Source organism: Alexandromys fortis, unplaced genomic scaffold (assembly GCF_014885135.2).
Source record: "Alexandromys fortis isolate MF-2015 unplaced genomic scaffold, M_Fortis_MF-2015_v1.1 scaffold_136, whole genome shotgun sequence".
Lineage (NCBI taxonomy): Eukaryota > Metazoa > Chordata > Mammalia > Rodentia > Cricetidae > Alexandromys > Alexandromys fortis.
Genome location: NW_026068024.1, coordinates 571,779 through 591,862, shown reverse-complemented (window position 1 = coordinate 591,862; position 20,084 = coordinate 571,779). Strand labels below are relative to the sequence as shown.

At 41.5% G+C, this 20,084-nt stretch overlaps 1 protein-coding gene across 5 annotated transcripts in view; it reads right to left on the bottom strand.

The window, feature by feature from the left end:
* Window positions 1-20,084, bottom strand: part of Map4k3 (mitogen-activated protein kinase kinase kinase kinase 3) — a 156,790-nt gene that overhangs the window by 15,985 nt on the left and 120,721 nt on the right. For all 5 annotated transcript variants that reach the window (XM_050163489.1, XM_050163486.1, XM_050163487.1 and 2 more), the window contains 11 exons: window positions 16,653-16,691; window positions 16,414-16,467; window positions 15,130-15,172; window positions 13,334-13,493; window positions 12,234-12,346; window positions 11,388-11,429; window positions 9,774-9,858; window positions 7,819-7,898; window positions 4,606-4,666; window positions 4,410-4,527; window positions 1,385-1,443 (listed from right to left, as the gene is read on the bottom strand). In XM_050163489.1, coding sequence (XP_050019446.1) covers window positions 1,385-1,443; window positions 4,410-4,527; window positions 4,606-4,666; window positions 7,819-7,898; window positions 9,774-9,858; window positions 11,388-11,429; window positions 12,234-12,346; window positions 13,334-13,493; window positions 15,130-15,172; window positions 16,414-16,467; window positions 16,653-16,691 — 854 coding nt within the window. The remainder of the gene's footprint in view (window positions 1-1,384; window positions 1,444-4,409; window positions 4,528-4,605; window positions 4,667-7,818; window positions 7,899-9,773; window positions 9,859-11,387; window positions 11,430-12,233; window positions 12,347-13,333; window positions 13,494-15,129; window positions 15,173-16,413; window positions 16,468-16,652; window positions 16,692-20,084) is intronic.

Below are 20,084 nucleotides of genomic sequence, written 5' to 3'. Positions count from 1 at the left end.
TGTGAGCAGTGGCAGGGAAGCCAGCTGAGGCTGCACCATACTGAAGAAAGGTCCAATGTGAACCTGGGGAGAAGCTGTCAAATGAGAGGCTATTCAAACCCAGGTGGCTCACAGGGTGCTTTTGACACTGATGTACAGAGGCTAAAATGCTCGGTTTCTAAAAAACAAAATATTTACTTATCCCCCTTTTTGTTAGACCCCTTCTATGGTCACTAAAAAGCATTACAACTAATCACATTTTATAATACAAAAGCTTACAAATAATAAAACAGAATTGCCTCAGGGTTTTGAGCTTTTCTTACATTTAAGATATAGTTAAATACATGGAAATAAGGGATTTTACAAAAACTGTATAAAGGACCAAATCCATTAACTTCACATAGGTTAAATGGCAGAGGAACTGAGGGGCAACACTACCCAGCTAAAGCCAGCAGAAAGCCCAGATAGAAAATCAGGGACAACAAAAATCTGGTCTCTTTTCTCACACAGAGCCAAGTCAGTTGAGTGATGGGTTAGTTGACACTCAAGGAACCAAGTCCACAGCAGCCCTGTCACTGGCTCTGGTCCAGTAGCTGCTCTTATTTCTTCTGAGCTTTCTGCCCAGCCTCTGAACCCAAGGCCTCAGCCTCCAGGGTCTTCCCCATCTTGTCCATCTGCACTGCTCCTGTCTAGCTCAGTTTGTACGTGTTAGTGTATAGTAAGAGTTCATGTCTGCACTGGTCCTCACACACCCAGTTCTTCTGTTCATAAGAATCCGGCTAAGGTGGGTATTCAGCACTTAGCATGGAAGTGCTGGTATTCATTGCATCTCATATTTATGCCGCTCTGTTCAAAGTGTCCTCTCCAGCTCCTCAGTTAATTCTTCTGAGGCCCAGGCCACCTGGCACTGTAATGACAGAATGCCACTTCCCTCTTACAGCAGTCGTGACTTAAGGGGTGGAAACCATTTGGCCTTTCTTGTTGTTATGTGCAATAAGAAAACGAGTTATAAGGGTGAGGGAGCAATTTAGTTCAGAAGTGTGTGCACAGGGGAACTACAGTCTTCATATCATGAACACATGGTTCACCAGTACAGGCATGAGTACATGCTGAGCTGCATGAGCCCTCTGTAAGCCAGGGAGTGAACGGTAATTAACCACTCACAAGGAACATGACATGCTTATTTTCTGTGTAAGTCACTCCACCAACTCCATCCATCACAACAACCAACAAAGTTTGCTAAGCACCTGCTATGTGGAGGTGCTGTACTTGTCTTAGCTTACACAGACACAGAAAGGCCAAGAATGCTGCTTTACTTAAGGGCTGAGGGGAGCTAAAGCTATGCCCTATAGGACATAAGCCCCACAGGGTTCCGTTATGCTCCGCCAAGCAGGAGTCTACTTACCCACACAGCACTTCTGACACCACTTGGTTTCGGGGATTTTTGCTGATACAGCAAATTTCCTAAATTTGAATGGAGAATATGTTAGCAGGCGGCAAATGTACATTGCAATAATGATGTTAAAGACCAGCGGGGAAAGCAAGAGCTAGACATTAGTTCTGGGGATTCTCCATTAAAGCAAGACTACAGGGGCTGGCCAAACAGGCCAGTGGGGGAACGAAAGGTCTTTGCTATCAAACCCGATGACTGGAGTTTAATCCCTGGAACCCTAGTAGTGGACGGCTGTCATCTCATTTCCTCAGCATGCTGTGGTATGCACGTAAGACACCACACCACCCACACCACACCACACACACCACACACAATAAATAAGTAAATAAATATAGGTAGAAGGTTAAAATACATTAGATCCCTTTCTCAGGGCCTCCCATTAATTCCAAAAGGATTAAACTTTTAAGTTTAAACAAAACAAAACCATGGAGTAGTTTGAATACAGAAGAATATGACCCTAGGGTTTTTAAAAATATAAAACCAATAGACAACATACAACACACACATGAGCGTTCCAGTCTTAAACTGCAGCTGGCATTCAGTGGCTGCATTAGGAGCCTGGTTCACCCAGAAAGCACCAGTGACAAAGTGGAGAGAAGTCAAACACCAGGAGACGTATTTGCAGCACATCAATGAATTACATTATGTAAAAGTTGTCTTATTGGGCTGATGGCTCAACAATTAAGAGCATGCATTGCTATTCCAGAGGACCTGAGTTCCAGTCCCAACACCCACACCAGGTGGTTCACAACTGCCTGAAACTCCAGCTCCAGGGGATTTGACACCCTCTTCTGGCACCTGTGGGTACCTGCATTCAGATGCATGCACACACACTCACACACAAATAAAAGTAAGTCTTAATTTTGTTTGTTTGTTTTTCAAGACAGGGTTTCTCTGAGTTTTGGAGCCTGTCCTGGAACTCACTCTGTAGAGCAGGCTGGCCTCGAGCTCACAGAGATCCGCCTGCCTCTGCCTCCCAGGTGCTGGGACTAAAGGTGTGCACCACCCCTGCTCAGCTTCCAACTACATCTTAAAACTGCATTTTAAGTTTTTTTGAGATGGGGTTTCTCTGTGGCTTTTGGAGCCTGTCCTGGAACTAACTCTTATAGACTAGGCTGTCCTTGAACTAGCAGAGATACGCTTGCCACTGCCTCCCAAATGCTGAGACTAGTTTTATTTCATTTTAAAAATTGTATGTGAGTTCAGGGGCTTGCAAAAGTCACGAAAGGTGTCAGATCCCAGGAGCTAGAGTTACAAGTGGTTGTAAATTGCCCAATGGGAAGTAAACTTGGATTCTCTGCAAGAGCACTAAATGTTCTTAACACCCCCACCCCTGGGGGGCCCAAGCCATTTCTCCAACCACCTACCCATTAAGACACAGTCTTGTAGCCTTAGCTGACTTCCAACTCACAACGTAACTAAGACTAGCCTTTACCTCCTGATCATTCTGCCTTTATCTCCTAAGTGTTGGGATTTCAGGCATGTGTTATGGTAACTGGTTCCTAGATAACGAAGGTGAGAAAGGAAGGAAATATCTGTGGGTATTTCTGATGCTGCAAATTAATTATAACAAAATTCTTAAAGCAGTAAGTTAGAGGTAAACTGCAAAGAGAGGGGTTAATCTTCCATGGAAAGTTCTTAAAGGAAGAGGCAGTATCTGATTCATGTATAGTGTCTCATCTGTGCATGGAGACACTTCATTTACAGTCAGTAAAAACTGGAAAAAGTAAACACAGCTAGATGAAAAGGCACTATAATAGTTAAGTAGACAAACAACAGCACAAAGTGATAGTTAAAAGAAAAATTATAAGCCAGGTGGTGGTAGCACACGCCTTTAATCCCAGCACTCGGGAGGCAGAGGCACACAGATCTTTGTGAGTTCGAGGCCAGCCTGGTCTACAAGAGCAAGTTCCAGGACAGGCTCCAAAGCTACAGAGAAACCCTGTCTCGATAAACTAAAAAAAAAAAAAAAAAAAAAAAAAAAAAAAAAAAAAAAAAAATTACAAATATAGCTGTTACTGTATTAATTGAAGCCCAAATCACAATTCTGAACAATCATGAAAATGCGTAATTAAATTTAATGTACCTATTTCAAGACAGAAAAGCCTAAGTTTTAAACAGTTTTCATCAGAAGGCTATGGAGAAATAAGCTTGTCAGGACCAGAGAAACAGCTCAGCTGTTAATGGCACTTCCTACTCTTCTGGAGGACCCAAGTGCAGTTCCTAGCACCCATGCTGGGCAGCTCACAAATTGTTTATAACTCCAGCTCTAGGGAATCCAACGCCTTTGCAGGTTCATGTACATACATGCACACACGCACGCATGCACACTCGCACACTAAATAAAGTCTTTAAAAAGACATCTGTCCACACTGTAAACTCAGAAGTTAACAACAGAGCTTCAAGGAACCTGAAAACTAAGGGTTCTTAATATTGGTTTTACAATGAGTCTTGCAAAAGAAGACTGGCTATATTACAGTTTGACTTAAAAGACCATTCAAGAAACAAATGAGGACCACTATTATAATAAAAATGAGAGCTCAGCATGATTAAAAATGCAGAAAGTACATAAGCAAAACTCTTCACCTCCAATTATTCTCCAAATGCGAAAAACATGAATTCAATAATCATTTTGATTTTCCAGGCTTAGAAACTGTACTTTGAAAAAAAGTCACTTTATGTAAGTTAACACAAACATGTTAAGAGCAAAGGCAATGTACGTAATATATGATTACATGAAAAATTAGTTTTATTTTTGCAGAAAAGACAAACAAAAAATCAGGAAGAAAATGTTCATGTAATTAGAAAGCACAAATTACAACAATTTTAGAACAAAAATATGATAAATAAGCCCTTGTGAATGTACACAACATGATTTTTTAATAAAAAATTTCTATTAGCTCAAGCCTTCTCCTTCTACAGAAGAAAGGTTTTTAGCATGAGATCTCTAAGGACAGAAACACAACTCAATAGTTACCTTGGCAGTATTCTATCGGGGAGCTTATGTGCTGGAATTGCTACAGGTAACTTTTGCATCTGTCTTGCATAATCAAAAAGCCCAGGTAAATTATGGGAATAAAGCTGAGAAGCTTTACCTGTGAAGAAATAAACACAATGTAAGAGCGAATAACAGGCAACAAGGATTGGTTAAGATGCATAAAGGCCAGACTTACCAGATATTGATAGTAAGCAATTGTTCATCACGTATAACCATGTACACCTGCGGGGGAACAGCTGCCAACACACAAAGTTTACAGAGTTACACACATGTACATGGTGTTGCGCGAGCTGAATGTCAAGGGCAGTTCTCAGGCCTTTAAAGTGTGCTCACAGCGACAGCAAAGGAAGCTAACAGCAAACATAATCTAAGTCTGAACACAGCATGATTAACTCGTCACTCTGTAATGAGGGACTATGTAAACCCAAAGAGAATAAAAACATTTTAAACACCATCTAATCCTTTCTTTTGGACCTGTGTTAAATGCTTAAGTCTCTCCTGTGAACTATTCTTAAAATGTACTTATCAAGTACGTGCAATGTATGAATGATATAGAAAAAAGTAACATAATGTAGAAAAGAGGCACTGAAAATTAGTTTTGTACAGGAGAAAGGCTGCAAGCGACCATGATGAAAATTTGCAAACTACAAAGGCTGGGGTAAGTGGAAGTTGAGAGAAAATATGAGCATCCATCTGTCCACGCAGTGTGTGAGAACTGGGGAACAACAGCTCAGGACCCTTGGTGATAGTTGAGTATTGGGGCAAAGAAAAGCGAATCAATATGCTTTAAAGGCAGAATCGGCTGGTCTCACAGAGACTTTTCATCAACAAGCGTGAGCAGTCTGCACAGTGGCTGCTGGACCACAGCATCACCATGACCTGGGCCCGTGTTAGACATGCCAGCTCTCGGGCCTCATTCCCATCTACTAAAGCAGTAGGCCAAACACTTAGTACCTAAGAAGACTGTGATAGCCACTCATGTATGCAATTAGGTACCCTGACTTAACAAGCTTGTTGGCTGGGCTTGCTCTGGGCAATTCCTACAGGGCTTTCCAAAATGGACTGGGATGAGGGTAGGGAATAGGAAGAATGGAGAGATGATGAAATACATCAAGGCTCTAAGGACATTACCACATTAGAGCACCAAGTCATAAGAAAGTGTAACAACAGAAGGGAGAAGCAAAGCAAATCCCTTATTAATACAATTTAAATAAACAAGATAAAGCAGAAAGCTTGAATTTCACTTATTTGGGAAGTGCATTCTTGAAATACTCTCCAGTCAAACATTAAAAAACACGGACCATGTACCTATAGCTACTATGTCTTAAATCTCAATTTTAACACATTTTCTACCTTATGCTTTTCACTAACACATTGTACCCCAAGGGGGAGTTTACTCATCACACTGAGAACAAGAGGCAGAGAAAGAGCAATAACTTATTCTAGACCATAGGACACTGACTTTTATTTAATCAGTGTTGACCTACGGCAATTTTTACACAAATACATACTTAGAAGTCCTTCCTAAGTGCCAAACATAGGACGACATTTTCTAACTACTAATATAATCGTATAGAAAGTGCCAGGACAAGACATAAAGCCTTTTATACTTCAGCATGGGGCGTGGGGCATTTATGCCTAGCTTTATTGAGTGTTGGATTTCATTCTGGAGTTTTTTTAAACTACCTTAAAAAAATCTAAAGGTTTTCCACATGATCAATGCTTCCTTTAGTAAATTAGGTTCTGGGTAGAATAATCAGTTTAATGAAAGAACATAACACTTAAGAAGAGCAGGTTCAATATTTTGCTTAGATTCACACTTTCTTGATGACTATGTGACTTCAGTAAACTTATTTTAGTCTTTGCTCCCCCCCCCCCGCCCCCCGCCCGAGACAGGGCTTCTCTGTATAGCTCAAGCTGTCCTGGAACTCACTCTGTAGACCAGGCTGGCCTAAAACTCAGAGATCTGCCCGCCTCTGCCACCTGAGTGCTGGGATTAAAGGCGTGACCCACCACTGCCCAGCTAGTCTTTGTATTCTTATGTGGAAGATAGAGCATGTGGGGCTGGAGAGATAGCTCATTGGTTAAGAGCATGGCCTGCTCTTGTGGAGGACCTGGGCTCGCTTCTCAGTTCTCACACAGCAGCTCACAACCGTCTATAACTCCAGTTCTAGGGCATCAACATCCTCTTTTGGCCTCTGTGGGCCCTAGGCACACACATGGTGCACAGATACACATCCATGCCAAGACGCCCACACTCATAATATTTTTAAAAAAATTTAAAAGGTAGGTCTGAGCTGGAGAGATGGCTCAGCAGTTAAGAGCACTGACTGCCTGCCTTCCAGAGGTCCTGAACTCAATTCCCAGCAGCCACATGGTGGTTCACAACCATCTGTAATGAGATCTGGCGCCCTCTTCTGGCCTACAGGCACATATGCAGACAGAACACAGCACACATAGTAAATAAATAAATCTTTTTAAAAAAATTAAATGGTTAAGGGGGGATGGGTATATAGCTCAGTGGTTGAGCCTTTGCCTAAGACGTGCAAACCCTTGGAGGTTTGGTCCTAGCGCCACAAAAAAGAAAAAAAAATGTGAGAAAGATGGCAATGTTCAGTTTTGAATAGTTTATTACTATTTGCAGATTTTTCTCCATTTTATGTATAGTGAATTCATGACACTAAAACATGTGAGACTGATGTCCTCGTTCCTCTCCCTCTTACTTCTCTGAAAACTCACTGTCATGTGCAGTTCTGATAGGGACCTCTCATGAGCCTTCATACAGAACCTGTCTTTCTCTATGTTAAAGACTTCTCCAGGGACGTCTAAGTTGGAGAGTTAGGGTGTGAAGTCTAGTCTAGCTTGCAGCCCAGGCTAGCCACAGGAGGTCTGTGTAGCAAGTGCTCTTAGCCACTGTGTCATTTCCCCCACCCTTTGCCCAGACTTAACAGGTCTTTCATCTTTGACCACAATCTCACGTTTCCAAAGCACAGGTCTGGCCATTAGTGGGGCACTCAAAAATCTGGGGTTTGAGAGTTTGTTGTTACTGTTCTAGACTCACAAGTGCTCAATCACTCCTCCCCACCCACACTACTTTACAGCTCATTAAAGGTCCACCCAAGCACGTCTTGTCCAGCTCGCTCAGGAGGAACTGGTGACATTCACTGCCTATCTCCCGTGCTCATTCCTAGAGTGATGTCAAGGTGGGAGTACTGGGATCTGTCTTGTAAACTTCCCAGGGCCAGGAGCCAAGCCTGGGGCTCTGTCTTCAGTATGCAGTAAACAAAAGCTCCTAGAGTGTTTTATGAATAAAAGGAGTGTCAACTATAACTGAAACTTATTTCTAACGTCTACTTAATTAACAAGAAAAATACAGAAGGTAGCCTACCTGTTCCATTGATGTTTCATGAAGTTCGTTGAGATTAAGGGTATAAATGCCCTCTTCAGCACCAAATATCAAGTACTGATCTGAAATAACAGAGACATTTCATAGCTGATTTCAATAAACAAGATACTTTAAAAGGGTTATAGTATCTAAAATTTAGTAAATATGTGTTATCTCTGAAAAAGACTATAATTTTCAAGTTTTAATACAGAGAAGAAATTAGATACTCATAAACTAAGTTATATATAAAGTTAGTCTCAGCACAGCGAGGAAAGGACTGCATGAGGGAGACATAAAGAGGAGCCTGTTAGACTCCTCACTACCAGAGGGAGGGACTGACTGGCAGAGTCTGCAGCTACTTTCTCTAGAGTTCCCTAAAGAGAGGGTCATGTGCAAATAACAGGGTGAAAACTAAGAACTAGCTCAGATTAAAAATGATCTTTACACATGTGCTGGTTTGAGTAGGAATGGCCCAGAGGCCCATCTACTCGAATGCTCAGTCACAGGGAGTGGAACTGTCTGAAAGGACTACAGGGACTAGGAGCCATGGCCTTGGAGGAAGAAGTGACTGGCCCTGGCTCTCTCTCGGCCAGTGGATCAGGATGTAGCTCTCAGCTACTGCTCCAGAGCCATGCACACTGCCACGCTCCCGCCATGACGATAATGGATCAAACCTCTGAAATCATAATCAAGTCCCTAATTAAGAGTTGTTTCTTTCCAGCAATAGAATGGTGACTAAGACAAGAGACTTATTTTGGGGGCTATTACTATAAGCCCTAACATAAAAAACACAGGATCTGGGACTGGAAAGGCAGAGGAAATAACAAAATAAAGCAGATACTAAGGATGTAGCTCAGTAGGTAGAGTGCTTGTTTAGTATGGGCAAGGCCCTGGGTTTGATCCAGCAGCACACAAACTGGACTTGGTGGCATAGGCATGTAACCACAGACTTAGGAGGTGGAGACAAGTGAGCCAGAAGTCCATGGTCATCACTGACTAGATAGGAGGTTTGAGGTCAGCCTGGGCTAACAGCTTGGTCTAAAACCAAACCAAACCCACCTAACCCAACCCATGTCCTAATTATTGCCTGCTAAAAATTTAAAACCTGGGTAGAGCAGTGGTTCTCAACCTTCCCAATGTTGGGGCCCTTTAATGCAGTTCCTCATGTTGTGGTGATCCCCGACCACAAATTTAGTTTGTTACTACTTCATAACTATAATTTTGCTACTGTTATAAATTGTAATATAAATAGCTGAAATGTGACCTCCACGGGGGTTGTGACCCACAAGTTGAGAACTACTGTTTTAGACGATAAGAGAAACTTAGCCAACGTCCTATTTAATTGTTTTGAAGATATTAAAAGCAATACATTATGATCTTCTTTGGGCTGAGCAGAAGTAGTCTAAGAACAACCCAGAACATGTGGTCAGAAAGCAGTGGCTCAAACCAAGTGCTCTCGCACCAGCTGCCTGGGAGCAGCACAGCCGAGTGTGCGTGAAGACTGGTCTTGCGGTTTAGAAGGATGTGTACGTATTTGTCTTCTTACACACATTCATCTAAGAACGCTCCCAGGTGACTGGGTATTTTACATAGCTAACGAGAGCTGCTGGGATGCAGAAATAACACCCCGTCCTTAACTTACACCCCAAATGCTCTGAATATGATCCCTTTTACAATTTAGAGCCCCTCTCAAACATTCACGTAACTCTGGGTGTTTAGGATCTAAGTTACTTCAGTTGTGAGGTGAAACATTTCTGCAGGAAATAAGGGAGATCTGATGCTGTGACCGCCAAGCAACTCCAGCGAGTCACCCGCGACCTCAAACCATAGCAACAGCACAGACAAATATATCCACCTTAAGTCTACACAAACAGCAAAACTCTTAGAGAAAACAATCAAATGAAACTGTCCGAGCTCTGCTGAAGGCCAGATAGAGACGGAAGAGACTGCAGTACTACCTCTCGTGTCTGGGTTTATCCAGGATGTGGCACAGTGGATTTTCAAGGGACAGCCATTAAACACCTTTGAAAAACACGCTCCCATCTGGAAAATAAGGACTCATCAACATGGTGGTGACAAACAACGGTCCTAATAGAACATACGAGGTATAACTATTTTGTTTTAATATGGGAGAACACAGGGGACAAACTAAATTACCATCACCCTCACTTTACAGAAATAAAAGTGTCAAGTCAGCCATCCACCTAGCTGACTGAATCATTTCTTCTGGATATCCACAACAGACTTTTTGATAGTATTATACAAACTTTTCTGGGAACAATTTTGCTGAAGAAAAAAAAATCCCATATTTCTTTTATCATTTCACAATAAAATCAGCACCAATAACCAATTCTGTGTAATAAATAATTTGCCACTAAGAATCAGAATTTCCTATCAAAACAATATCATATTCTTAGTTAAGAAGAAAATAATAATCTCAACAAAGAAAATGTTCTTTGGTGCAGGAGAATTGTCTGTATTCTGTCAATCATGTTTTAAATAAATGCTGATTGGCCAGGCAGGAAGTATGGGGGGGACCAAACAGGAAGTAGAAATGATATAAAAACAGGAGAATTCTGGGAAGGAGGAAGCTGATTCCTCCCACTCCTGCCCTGATCACCAAAGCAGTAGGATGTGATCTGCCCCACTGAAAAAGGTACTGAGCCACGTGGCTAACACAGATCAGAAAAATGGGTTAATCAAGATGTGAGAGTTAGCCAGTGAGAGGCTAGAGCTAATGGGCCAATCAGCTTATAATTTATGGAGACCTATATGTGATTTTCTTTGGGGCTAAACAGTTGTGGGGTACTGGGCGGGACAAAAACCCCAACAACAAACAAGCAGGCCTCCCATTCATGTTACAGTTCTTGTTTGATCTCTTGACAATAATGTCAGCGTTGAGTCTGGGTGTCGTGGTGCACACCTTTAATCCCAGCACTCAGGAGGCAGAGGCAGGAGGATCTCTGTGAGTTGAGACTAGTCTGGTCTACAGAGTGAGTTCCAGGACAGTCAGAGCTACACAGAGAAACCCTGTCTCAAAATAAGAAAAAAAAAGTCATCATTGAATTTTATATTATAAACTAAGATGCAAGGTTGAGTTAAAATATATAGACTCATTACAAGGACCAATCCGAGGACAGGCAAGATGGCTCAGGAAGCGAAAGCCTTTGCCTCCAAGTTTGACCTGAGATTTATTCCCAGATCTACATGGTGGAAGGAGAAAACTCACTCTAGGAAGTTGGCTTCTGACTTCCACACCTGTGCTTATGACAGAACCACACATGTACATATGTGAAACAAACACACACATAGACACACTCATTCTCTCTCTCTCTCTCTCTCTCTCTCTCTCTCTCTCTCTCTCTCTCTCACACACACACACACACACACAAATGTAAAATTTTCTTTTTAAATTGAAAAAAAAAATTGAGCATGATTTTGATGGCTCCTGCTTGTAATGTCAGTACTGGGAGTGAGGGTGGGAAGCAGGCAGACACAATCAAAGATATACACTAAAATAATTCTTGCTATATTTAGTTTGAAAAATCAATTATTTGATACTCAGTACTTACATGCACTTTAGGTGTTGGGGGAAGACCATTACTAATTGGCTTCTAGAAAAGGAATATGTGTTATTATTTTACTTTTTGCTGTTATTATGACAAGAAAATACTGTATTTCAAGCTTATTTCTTTGACTAAAATATACAACAGTAATATCATTATAAAATAAAATAGCTATCCTTAACTTTCCTATATTCTTTCCAAACCAGTTTGGTGTACATCCTTTCCCTTATACATATAGTTATACATATCCTAGCTTTCTGGGCGGTCTTTCTTCTCTCACATGCCAGGCGCTCCGCCAACAAAGGCTAGAGTTCAGAGTCAGTTCTCTCCAGAGAGGACAGCCAGCTCTTAGCCAACAGTCACTGTGAAGGGTTAAACCAGCAGTTCTCAACCTGTGGGTTGTGACCCTTTGGAGGTCAAAAGCCGCTTTCACAGGGTTGTCTAAGACCATTAGAAAACACAGATAGTTATGTTATGATTCATAACAGTAGCAAATTATAGTTATGAGGTAGCAATGAAAATAATGTTATGGTTGAAGTCACTACAACATGAGGAACTGTATTAAAGGGTCACAGCATTAGGAAGGTTGAGAACCACTGGGTTAGACTTACATAAAAACCATGATTTATAATGTGCTAAATAAAAATGGACAGGCTTTAAAAAGATCATGTCAGTTTACCTTTACAAAGGTACCTTTATGATTAAATAAAACTACCACAATAATCCATAGACTAAAATATTACTATAGTAATTATGGAATACACAATTCCTATGGTTTTAGTCCTTGTAAGTGTAACACTGTTACACAGTGAGAAAGGACACAAGTGTGAGTGCGCAGACACCAGCACTTACTGGTACATCCTTCTTCTCTTTTCTGGAGAGGTTGCTACCTCTATGCTCACTCTGTTGCTGATGTAACGACCCGTCTCGTTCGCCATTTAGCTGGAAGGAGCTCACTCCATTTCCTTCAATAAAATATGTTTAGATACATTGTGAGAGGGCTATTTCTTAGTGAAATTGAGACAATTATGGAATAGGAGCTCATCCTGTGTTTGAGATCTCCCATTCAGAACACTCATCGCTGGGCTGTTATATATGTTCTTCCAGTTCAACCTACTTTTGACATTTTAGGCAAATTTAAATTCAGGTAGTATCTGAGTAAACATTTATTTTCATTAAAAGAGAAAAACTGTAAATTCGGAATTACTTTCAAGGAGTGGACAATTCATATTACATATAGTTACCAAGAAATGATAACAGCCCATTTAAAAGGCTCCTCTGAACAACAGAGGACACTTCACAGTGATGAAACAGTACCTTCTAGTGCTAATTTATATAATACCTATAAACACCAATTGCTTTTCTAAAAGTGATTAAGAAAAATTAAGGAGTCAAAGACAAACACCTTTATCTTTCCTAAGACAGAAGCAGCCTACAGCCAAACACATTTCCTTGTTTCTTCAAAGTCTGATTGCGACTTGGTGCTGTGGCCAATGATGACACAGACAGAGCAGTCTCCAAAGGTGGGAATGCTAATGGGCTGGAGCTGTAGAGATGGTTCAGTGCTAAGAGCACCTCCTGTGCTGCAAAGGACCCAGGTTCACGTTTCAGCACCTGTATGGTGGCTCACAACCATCTTAACTCCAGTTCCCTAGGATCTGACACCCTCTTTTGGCCTCTGTTGGCACCAGGCATGCATGTGAAACACACACACCTTCAGGCAAACACACACATGAACATAACAAAAAAAAGGGGGGTAAATGTCCCAGGCTGGCTCACAAGGGACCGTGTCCCTGAAAGCACTCTGCACGGGAAGCAGAAGGCAGAAAACAGATCTAACAACCACTGCTCTTGCCATCACCCCACACGGGAACTTCAGTCATTTCTTGGACAGTCCCTTCACTTCTAGAACAAACACCTGTAACAGACTGGAGTCTGTCCTCTACCCTCACCTAAAGCAGCAGGCTTCTGTGGGGGTAATCTGGGGGGAGGTGGTCTAGGTGGAACATGGGATGGCTTTGCTGGGCTCCCTGATGAGGGACATCTCTTGATTGTTCCTTGATTACCATCCTCAGCAGAATGCGTATCCTGCGGTATGAAGATGGATTTAGGCTGAAATCACATAGAAAAGAAAAACAGTGATTAAACATAAGATTACTCCTGAGGTAAATATTATTACATACCAGAGACTTTCAAACTGTGTTTATTAGAGAAGTGTCAATGATACTTAAGATTCAGGCTATTTTATTACTTAAAAATTATCCTGAAAATGTACACTAAAATGTGCTGAATTTCACAGCCGAGGGAGGAGCAATATGAATTGGTTTCTATTCCCTTCTATTAGTGTCTTATAAACCTTCCTAAGTAAGACTATTCTGTCTTTGTTATTATACTCCAACTTAACTGCATCTCTTAAGTGCTGAAGTTAATCAATACTTGTTGGGTTAATCTAATCTGTCCTTTAGACAACTCAGAATGTTTATGTTAAAATAAAATCTTTCAGATTAGGAACAACAGAAGACGGCAATTAAAATGATCATATACTGGAGAACACCAGCACAATAAGGATGCCCAAGAAACTTCCTGAAGACAAGAGTTTGCAGAATGTATCAGTTCCTCCACATGTGTCCTCATGATGCCCACCCACCAAAGGAGTCTCCACACACAGTGCAGCACCTTTCGTCTGTGAGAACTGACAGTTCTCTCAGTAATACAATGGAAACAAAACACCAGAGGGCCAAGACTGGTAAGACTCCAACTCCAACTCCAACACAACTTAACTTTTGTAACTGAAACGTGTGACGCACATAAACCTGTAAGATAAACGTACCATACTGCTATTTGTATCCACTCATTTTGTCCTTAAAAAACTTGTATATATTGTATACATGTATGAAATTAAACAAAACCCTGTAAGTTGTGATTTCTTTCTTATCCAAGATGACTTTGCAGGTAAGGATTAGTTCAGTGCAGAGTGCTTGCCTATGATGGGGGACTTTAGCCAATTACCTTCTGTTTAGGGTGTGTCCCCCTGGGGTCACAGAAAAACAGATAAAATACCAGGTGTGCTTGTTTCTTACTCTTGTTTCAACCCCCCCTCCCAGTGCTCCTGAATCGCTGGAACCCTGGTTTTGTAAGTTTCCTTTCTTCTGTTTATTAAAGCTGAATATTATTTCAAGAAAAAAAAGGGGGGGGGGCTGGAGTGATGGCTCAGCCGTTAAAGGCTAGGCTCACAACCAAAAATATGAGTTCGGTTCCCAACCACCCACGGCTGTCTCTTCAGCCACCTTTTATGGTCCCAGGTTCAATCCCAGCAAAGCCAGGGAAAGGGAGAGGTTGACGTCACACTGTTTTCCAAAGCTACTGTACTACTTTTGTAGTTCTAATTTACAATTATTTTCTGAAAATTAAATGTCTGTGATGGCAGTTTTTCCTTTGCCCATTCTCAGCAATCAATTAATGGTAGGTTACAGATTTTAAGGAAAAATATCTTATGAAAATTTAAGATTTCTAGTTAGGTGGAAATAATACCAATCTAGAAATTATTTCAAAGTAAAAATATTTAAAATGTATTACTTAAGTAACTACTGAATCATCATTTTTAAAAAGATCAAAGTAAAATTATGTTCTCAGATAATAATCCTCAGCTAGTTTTCTTTATGGTGGGAACAAGAACATTACAGTAACACGGAGAGCAAGCAGCGCAGTGGAGAGCGGCGTGCAGGGTGTGAACAGCGAGTCTGTTTACCTTTGGTGGCAGGGGTGGCGGGACTTTTGCTTTCATAGTTGAACTAAAAACACAGAAAATATAGAGTCAGAGCTCTGCATTTGACAAATGAATTATTAAACTCAATTATTTTTCAAAGATACAGAAGAAAAGCCTTCAGAGACAAATACTATTTTCTGGCTTCATGAGATTTTTTTCTAAGATATTTCGTAAAATGTCCAAATTCTATTGAAATAAACATTTAGAAGTAGGTAAATGTTCATCTTCTTGGTTTCAAATGCTGAGAGTGATCCACAATTCTATTTCAATCAGAAGGTAAATAAGGATACGAGCAGCAATCGGGCTAGGGAAACGGTAAGAGCATAAAGTGCAGCAGACGATGTGTCTAGGTCTCCCCTGCTGTGGTGTTACAATTCTGACAAAGGGCTCATTCCAGCTACGGTTCAAGCATGTGGTCCATCACGGCAGGGTCAAGGCGGCATGAACTGCTGGTCACATCAGAATTCAGTCAGTGCTCAGCTGGCTTTCTCCATTTTACACAGTCTGGGGTCCTCTTACTTGGAAATAGCCCCACCCACAGTTAAGAGGGGTCTTCTCACATTAACTAATCTATTCAAGATAACCCACCACACGTATACCCAGAGGCCTGTCTGATAGGCAATTTGGGATTTTTCCCAATTCTATTCTTTGATTACTATTATAGATTGACTTTACTCTCCTTAAATTCACAGACTGATGAGTGAATTCTCAATGTAATACACATAAAGACAGGGCTTTAAGGAGGTCATTAAGGTTAAATGAAGCTATAGGTTTGATAGGAATGAGATTAAGAAAAATAACTGCCCTTTGCCCCACTACATATACACATCAAGGAAAGGCCATGTGAACACATAGATGGAGGTAGGAATTTGATGAGTTCAAGGTCATTCACATTGTATATAGCACATTCTTGGCCAACCTGGACTACAAGAGACTCTGTCTCAAAAGCCAAGGTTGGGGTTGGTAGGTGCACAGCTAAATAGAGGAAACCATCAGACACCAAATAGGCCATCAAATAGGCTAGCACCTAGAACCTGAATTTTCTAGCCTTGAGACCTGGGAGATTACGTTTCTGTCCAACCCGCCCAGCATAAGGCATTTCTGTTATCCCAATCTGAAGGAGAGCAATCCAAGCGGGGTAGATCAACAATGGCACAGAGACTGAGGTATAACTTATGTTAGAATTGTCATTAATATTAAGCTGCTAGAACTGACACAGGCCGGATGAGATCCATTCTTTTTACCAAAAAGAGCAAGAGAACTTACTGTTTAGAGTCATCATCATCTCCGTCATCATCTTCTAAGTGAGCCACATGTCCTCTAAAGAGAAGAGATAGCACCATTAGATGGTGAGCCTCCCCAGAGCAGCTACAGAGAGGCAGGAGGGCTGACTGCAGACAGACTGACAACTAAAACTAACAAGCCATACATGACAGAGAAGAGGAAAACGATTTAGCTCATCTATGACATAAAGTACTTCAAGCTTAAATAAAAGTTGTAATTACCGCTGATGTAATTCTTCTTCAACAGACTTTAGAAGACTCCTTAAAAGACACAAGCAAGAAGGAGCATGAGAAAAATGGTACCACGTGCTGTCACTTCTATAACTCTGTTTAGGTAAGTGTCCTGAATACATTTGCCACACTGAGCATTTCTGAGCCACAAAGCTTGTTTTAATGAGATATCTCTATATTTTTTTTGTTGCTAATGTCTTAAAAATGTATCTTAAGTGAACATAAGTAAGTTCTAATACTGACTGAAAATTACTGATTCAAACAGGAGACAACGCAGCATGAAATGCCACAACAAACTGACGAAACAATTGCAGGCTCAGAGCCAGGGATTTCCAGGACTCAAATTCTACTTAGAATATTACACTTGACACCAGAAATGATATTTTCTCTTTCTTAAAATAAGGAGGGTGACACATTTTGGCAGACTCATGCTCTCAGGCAATCCTGCACAATGGAGCTCAGCATATTGGCTTTCTGCAGAAGCATGCACGCGTGTGCTGTGAACACAAGAAAGTAGCAGCAGTCTGTTTTCACGGAGGACACTCACCCATGTGAGGACTGCTATCGAGGGTGCACAGGCAAACACATTTGCATTTACGCAAACTAAGGCTGTGTCAGACCACCTCTGAGGATTTTATCATTAGGCACGATGTTTTTTTAAAAAGAAAAGGCTTGAATTTTTAAGAATGTGAGAGATTTGGGGTGGCCCTGAACATGGGCAGTTCAGGAAGCACAGCCTTCTCCGGGCCGCTGCAATCACTAGCAGAGATGTATTCTCCATAACCTTCTAAGGAGCACCTCAGTGTTCTTGCAATTATCACACCACGAAACCCAGAAGGCATGGTTAGCTGTCTACTGTAGCAATGAGCAGAACTGTCTTACCCATCAAGCACTCTAAGCAGGCTAGACTGATAAGTTTTCAAAATGACCAGTTATGAATCTGGAATTCAATGTCCTGTTGACTGTGAAGCTCTCCAGGACCAGCTCCAGGCAACAGGCGCCTATGGCAAAGGAGGGCAAAGCTGGCATCTCTGCAGGCCCCGTGGCCTTGGAGAAGTGACTTCAGTTTGAATGGATACGCTTCAGTTCCTCATAAGTAAAATGGGAATTACACTAGTACAGAAAGTACACCAAGAAGAAACAGCTGGATATGGGAAAGCAAGTACTTAACTCCCTGTTCTGAAGGGGGTCCTTTGAGAAACACTTGCCCACATTAGATCCTGGAGAAGCCTGCCTCCTACAGGAGGGTCTGCAAGGTCCCACTGCCTGCGGAATACATAACCTTTTCAACTCTTATTTCTGCAGCTGTTTTCTAGAAACTACTGGATATGTGATATAACAGATTACATGAAGTAGAAGTCATGAAAACTCAGCTATCTTCTTGTAGTGTGAAGGAAATATGAAAAAAAAAAGGAGAAAACAATGCCATTTCTTTACAATTATTACTTTGTCAAGGGAAAATAGCTCTTTTCATAAGAATACTGCCTGCTACTGCCCAGCAGTTTTCCTGGGCCGCAAAGGTGGTTACTTGCTCTGTCAGGTCACGTGAGAACCACCATCATCGCGCTGTCGGGAAGAAGCTGAAGTGGAGGCATTTGAGCTGACCCTTTAGGGGGAGGACTTCAAACTGTACAAAGGATGTATTTTATTAAGTATTAATATATATTATTTGAAAACAAATATTTTTGGGAAATCCTTTAATTTTCCATACTAAAACACTACACAAGCAACAGGAAGTCCTCAGCATGGTAATGCTGCAAAGGGCCCTAGACCAAAAAGATTTGAGTAGTGCAGCCTTCCCAAGTTAAGACTGGTGTCTCTAGGTGATGGTGGGCTTTCTTATCATCCCAGAAAATAGGAAGCTAGTGTGGCAGCAAACGTCTACTATCCTATCAGTGTCCTGGGTCACAAAGTGAACAGGCAGTCATAAACAAGCAAGTAAAAATACTTTTTCTGAGCATGTGGCAGTGTTTTCTTTAGGCATCAGGATTTGAAAATAGATAGGAAGATAGTTTACATAAAGTTTCACTTTCCGTTACCACAGCCAACGGGATTCACATGGCTATCGGGCTTTGTGTGTGTGTGTGTGTGTGTGTGTGTGAGTGTGAGTGGGTGGGGAGATGCTTTCTGTAGTCCAGGCTGTAGTTTCTGGCCTCAAACTTGCTATGTAGCTAAAGATAGCCTTGAGTTTCTGATCCTACCCGCACTTCCTGAGTGCTGAGTAACAGGTGTGAACCAGCACATCAGTTTTTGGGTTTTGTGTGTGGTGCTGGGGATGCCCCGAGGACTTTGCAGGCCAACAGGCACCCTACTGACTGAGGTGAACCCAGCTCTGACACTCTGATCTCAAGTGAGGCTCTTACCAGAAGTTCTCTAACAACATCCATTGCTTCTACTCATGTATCTCCAGGTCTCTTACTATGGATTAAGTAGTTTGCTGACAAGTTATACATTCCATCAAGTCACATAAAGGGCATGTGGATGACTTTGTGCCTTTACGACAGAGAAAATGAGATATAGCTCAGTTTGTTGAGGGATCCAGAACAGCACCTGCAGCCGAGAGCACTGGAGAACACATGACCCCGAGTTACTCAGGCTCTGTGCCGCACAAGAACAACGCTATCTGAAACTTGGCTATGAAGGGATTTTTTTTGCTAATAGAACTAGTTGAATTACTATTGAAATGATGGAAAATTCGATGAAAATAATCTAAATTGGAGCAATGTATGAATGCAGAGTTAAGTGACAAGGCAGGGAAACCGAGGCGGGAAAAGTCTGAAACTGCCTTCAAGCATTCAGCACATCCCGAATGAGCGAAGGGGTCATGCGGCTTGTGACCAGTCTTATACAGTTGCCAGACTGACTCATACAACCTGTGTACGCACTTCCCTGACTGCATTTAAAAGCAAGAAACTCGTTATTCCTCTAAACCAGAACAGCAGCTTTATCTACGCCCTAACATAACTGACAATTACTCAGTAACTACTTACACATAAAGACAATTAGTAAGTGCCCACTAAGCCCCGTGGTTATTTATTTCTCCCTTAGCGAAGAGGCAGGTACCATTATAACCCTCACTTTACCAGAGACAACGGTAGTCGAGTGCTCACAGGAAGAGCTGATGCAGGCTGGGCATGGATGGTATTGGCTACTATGGTATTCTGTGGGGGGAACTGCAATTCGACCCATGCTTTACTCCTATCCAAAGACAGTAAGCTTTACAACTCTGCTCTACACTATAAGCAAAACCAGACAGTCTGGTTCTTTTAAAAATAACTGCTTTGATAAAAACAAAAACCTCAGAAGAAGTCACCCCAGTTACACCAGAATTCAAGAGAAAAGGTGTTGTCTGGGTTGAAGTCATAGTTTATAGTATGTGCCTTCTGTTACAGAAAGCAAAGCCCATTTAACAAGCCTAACCGA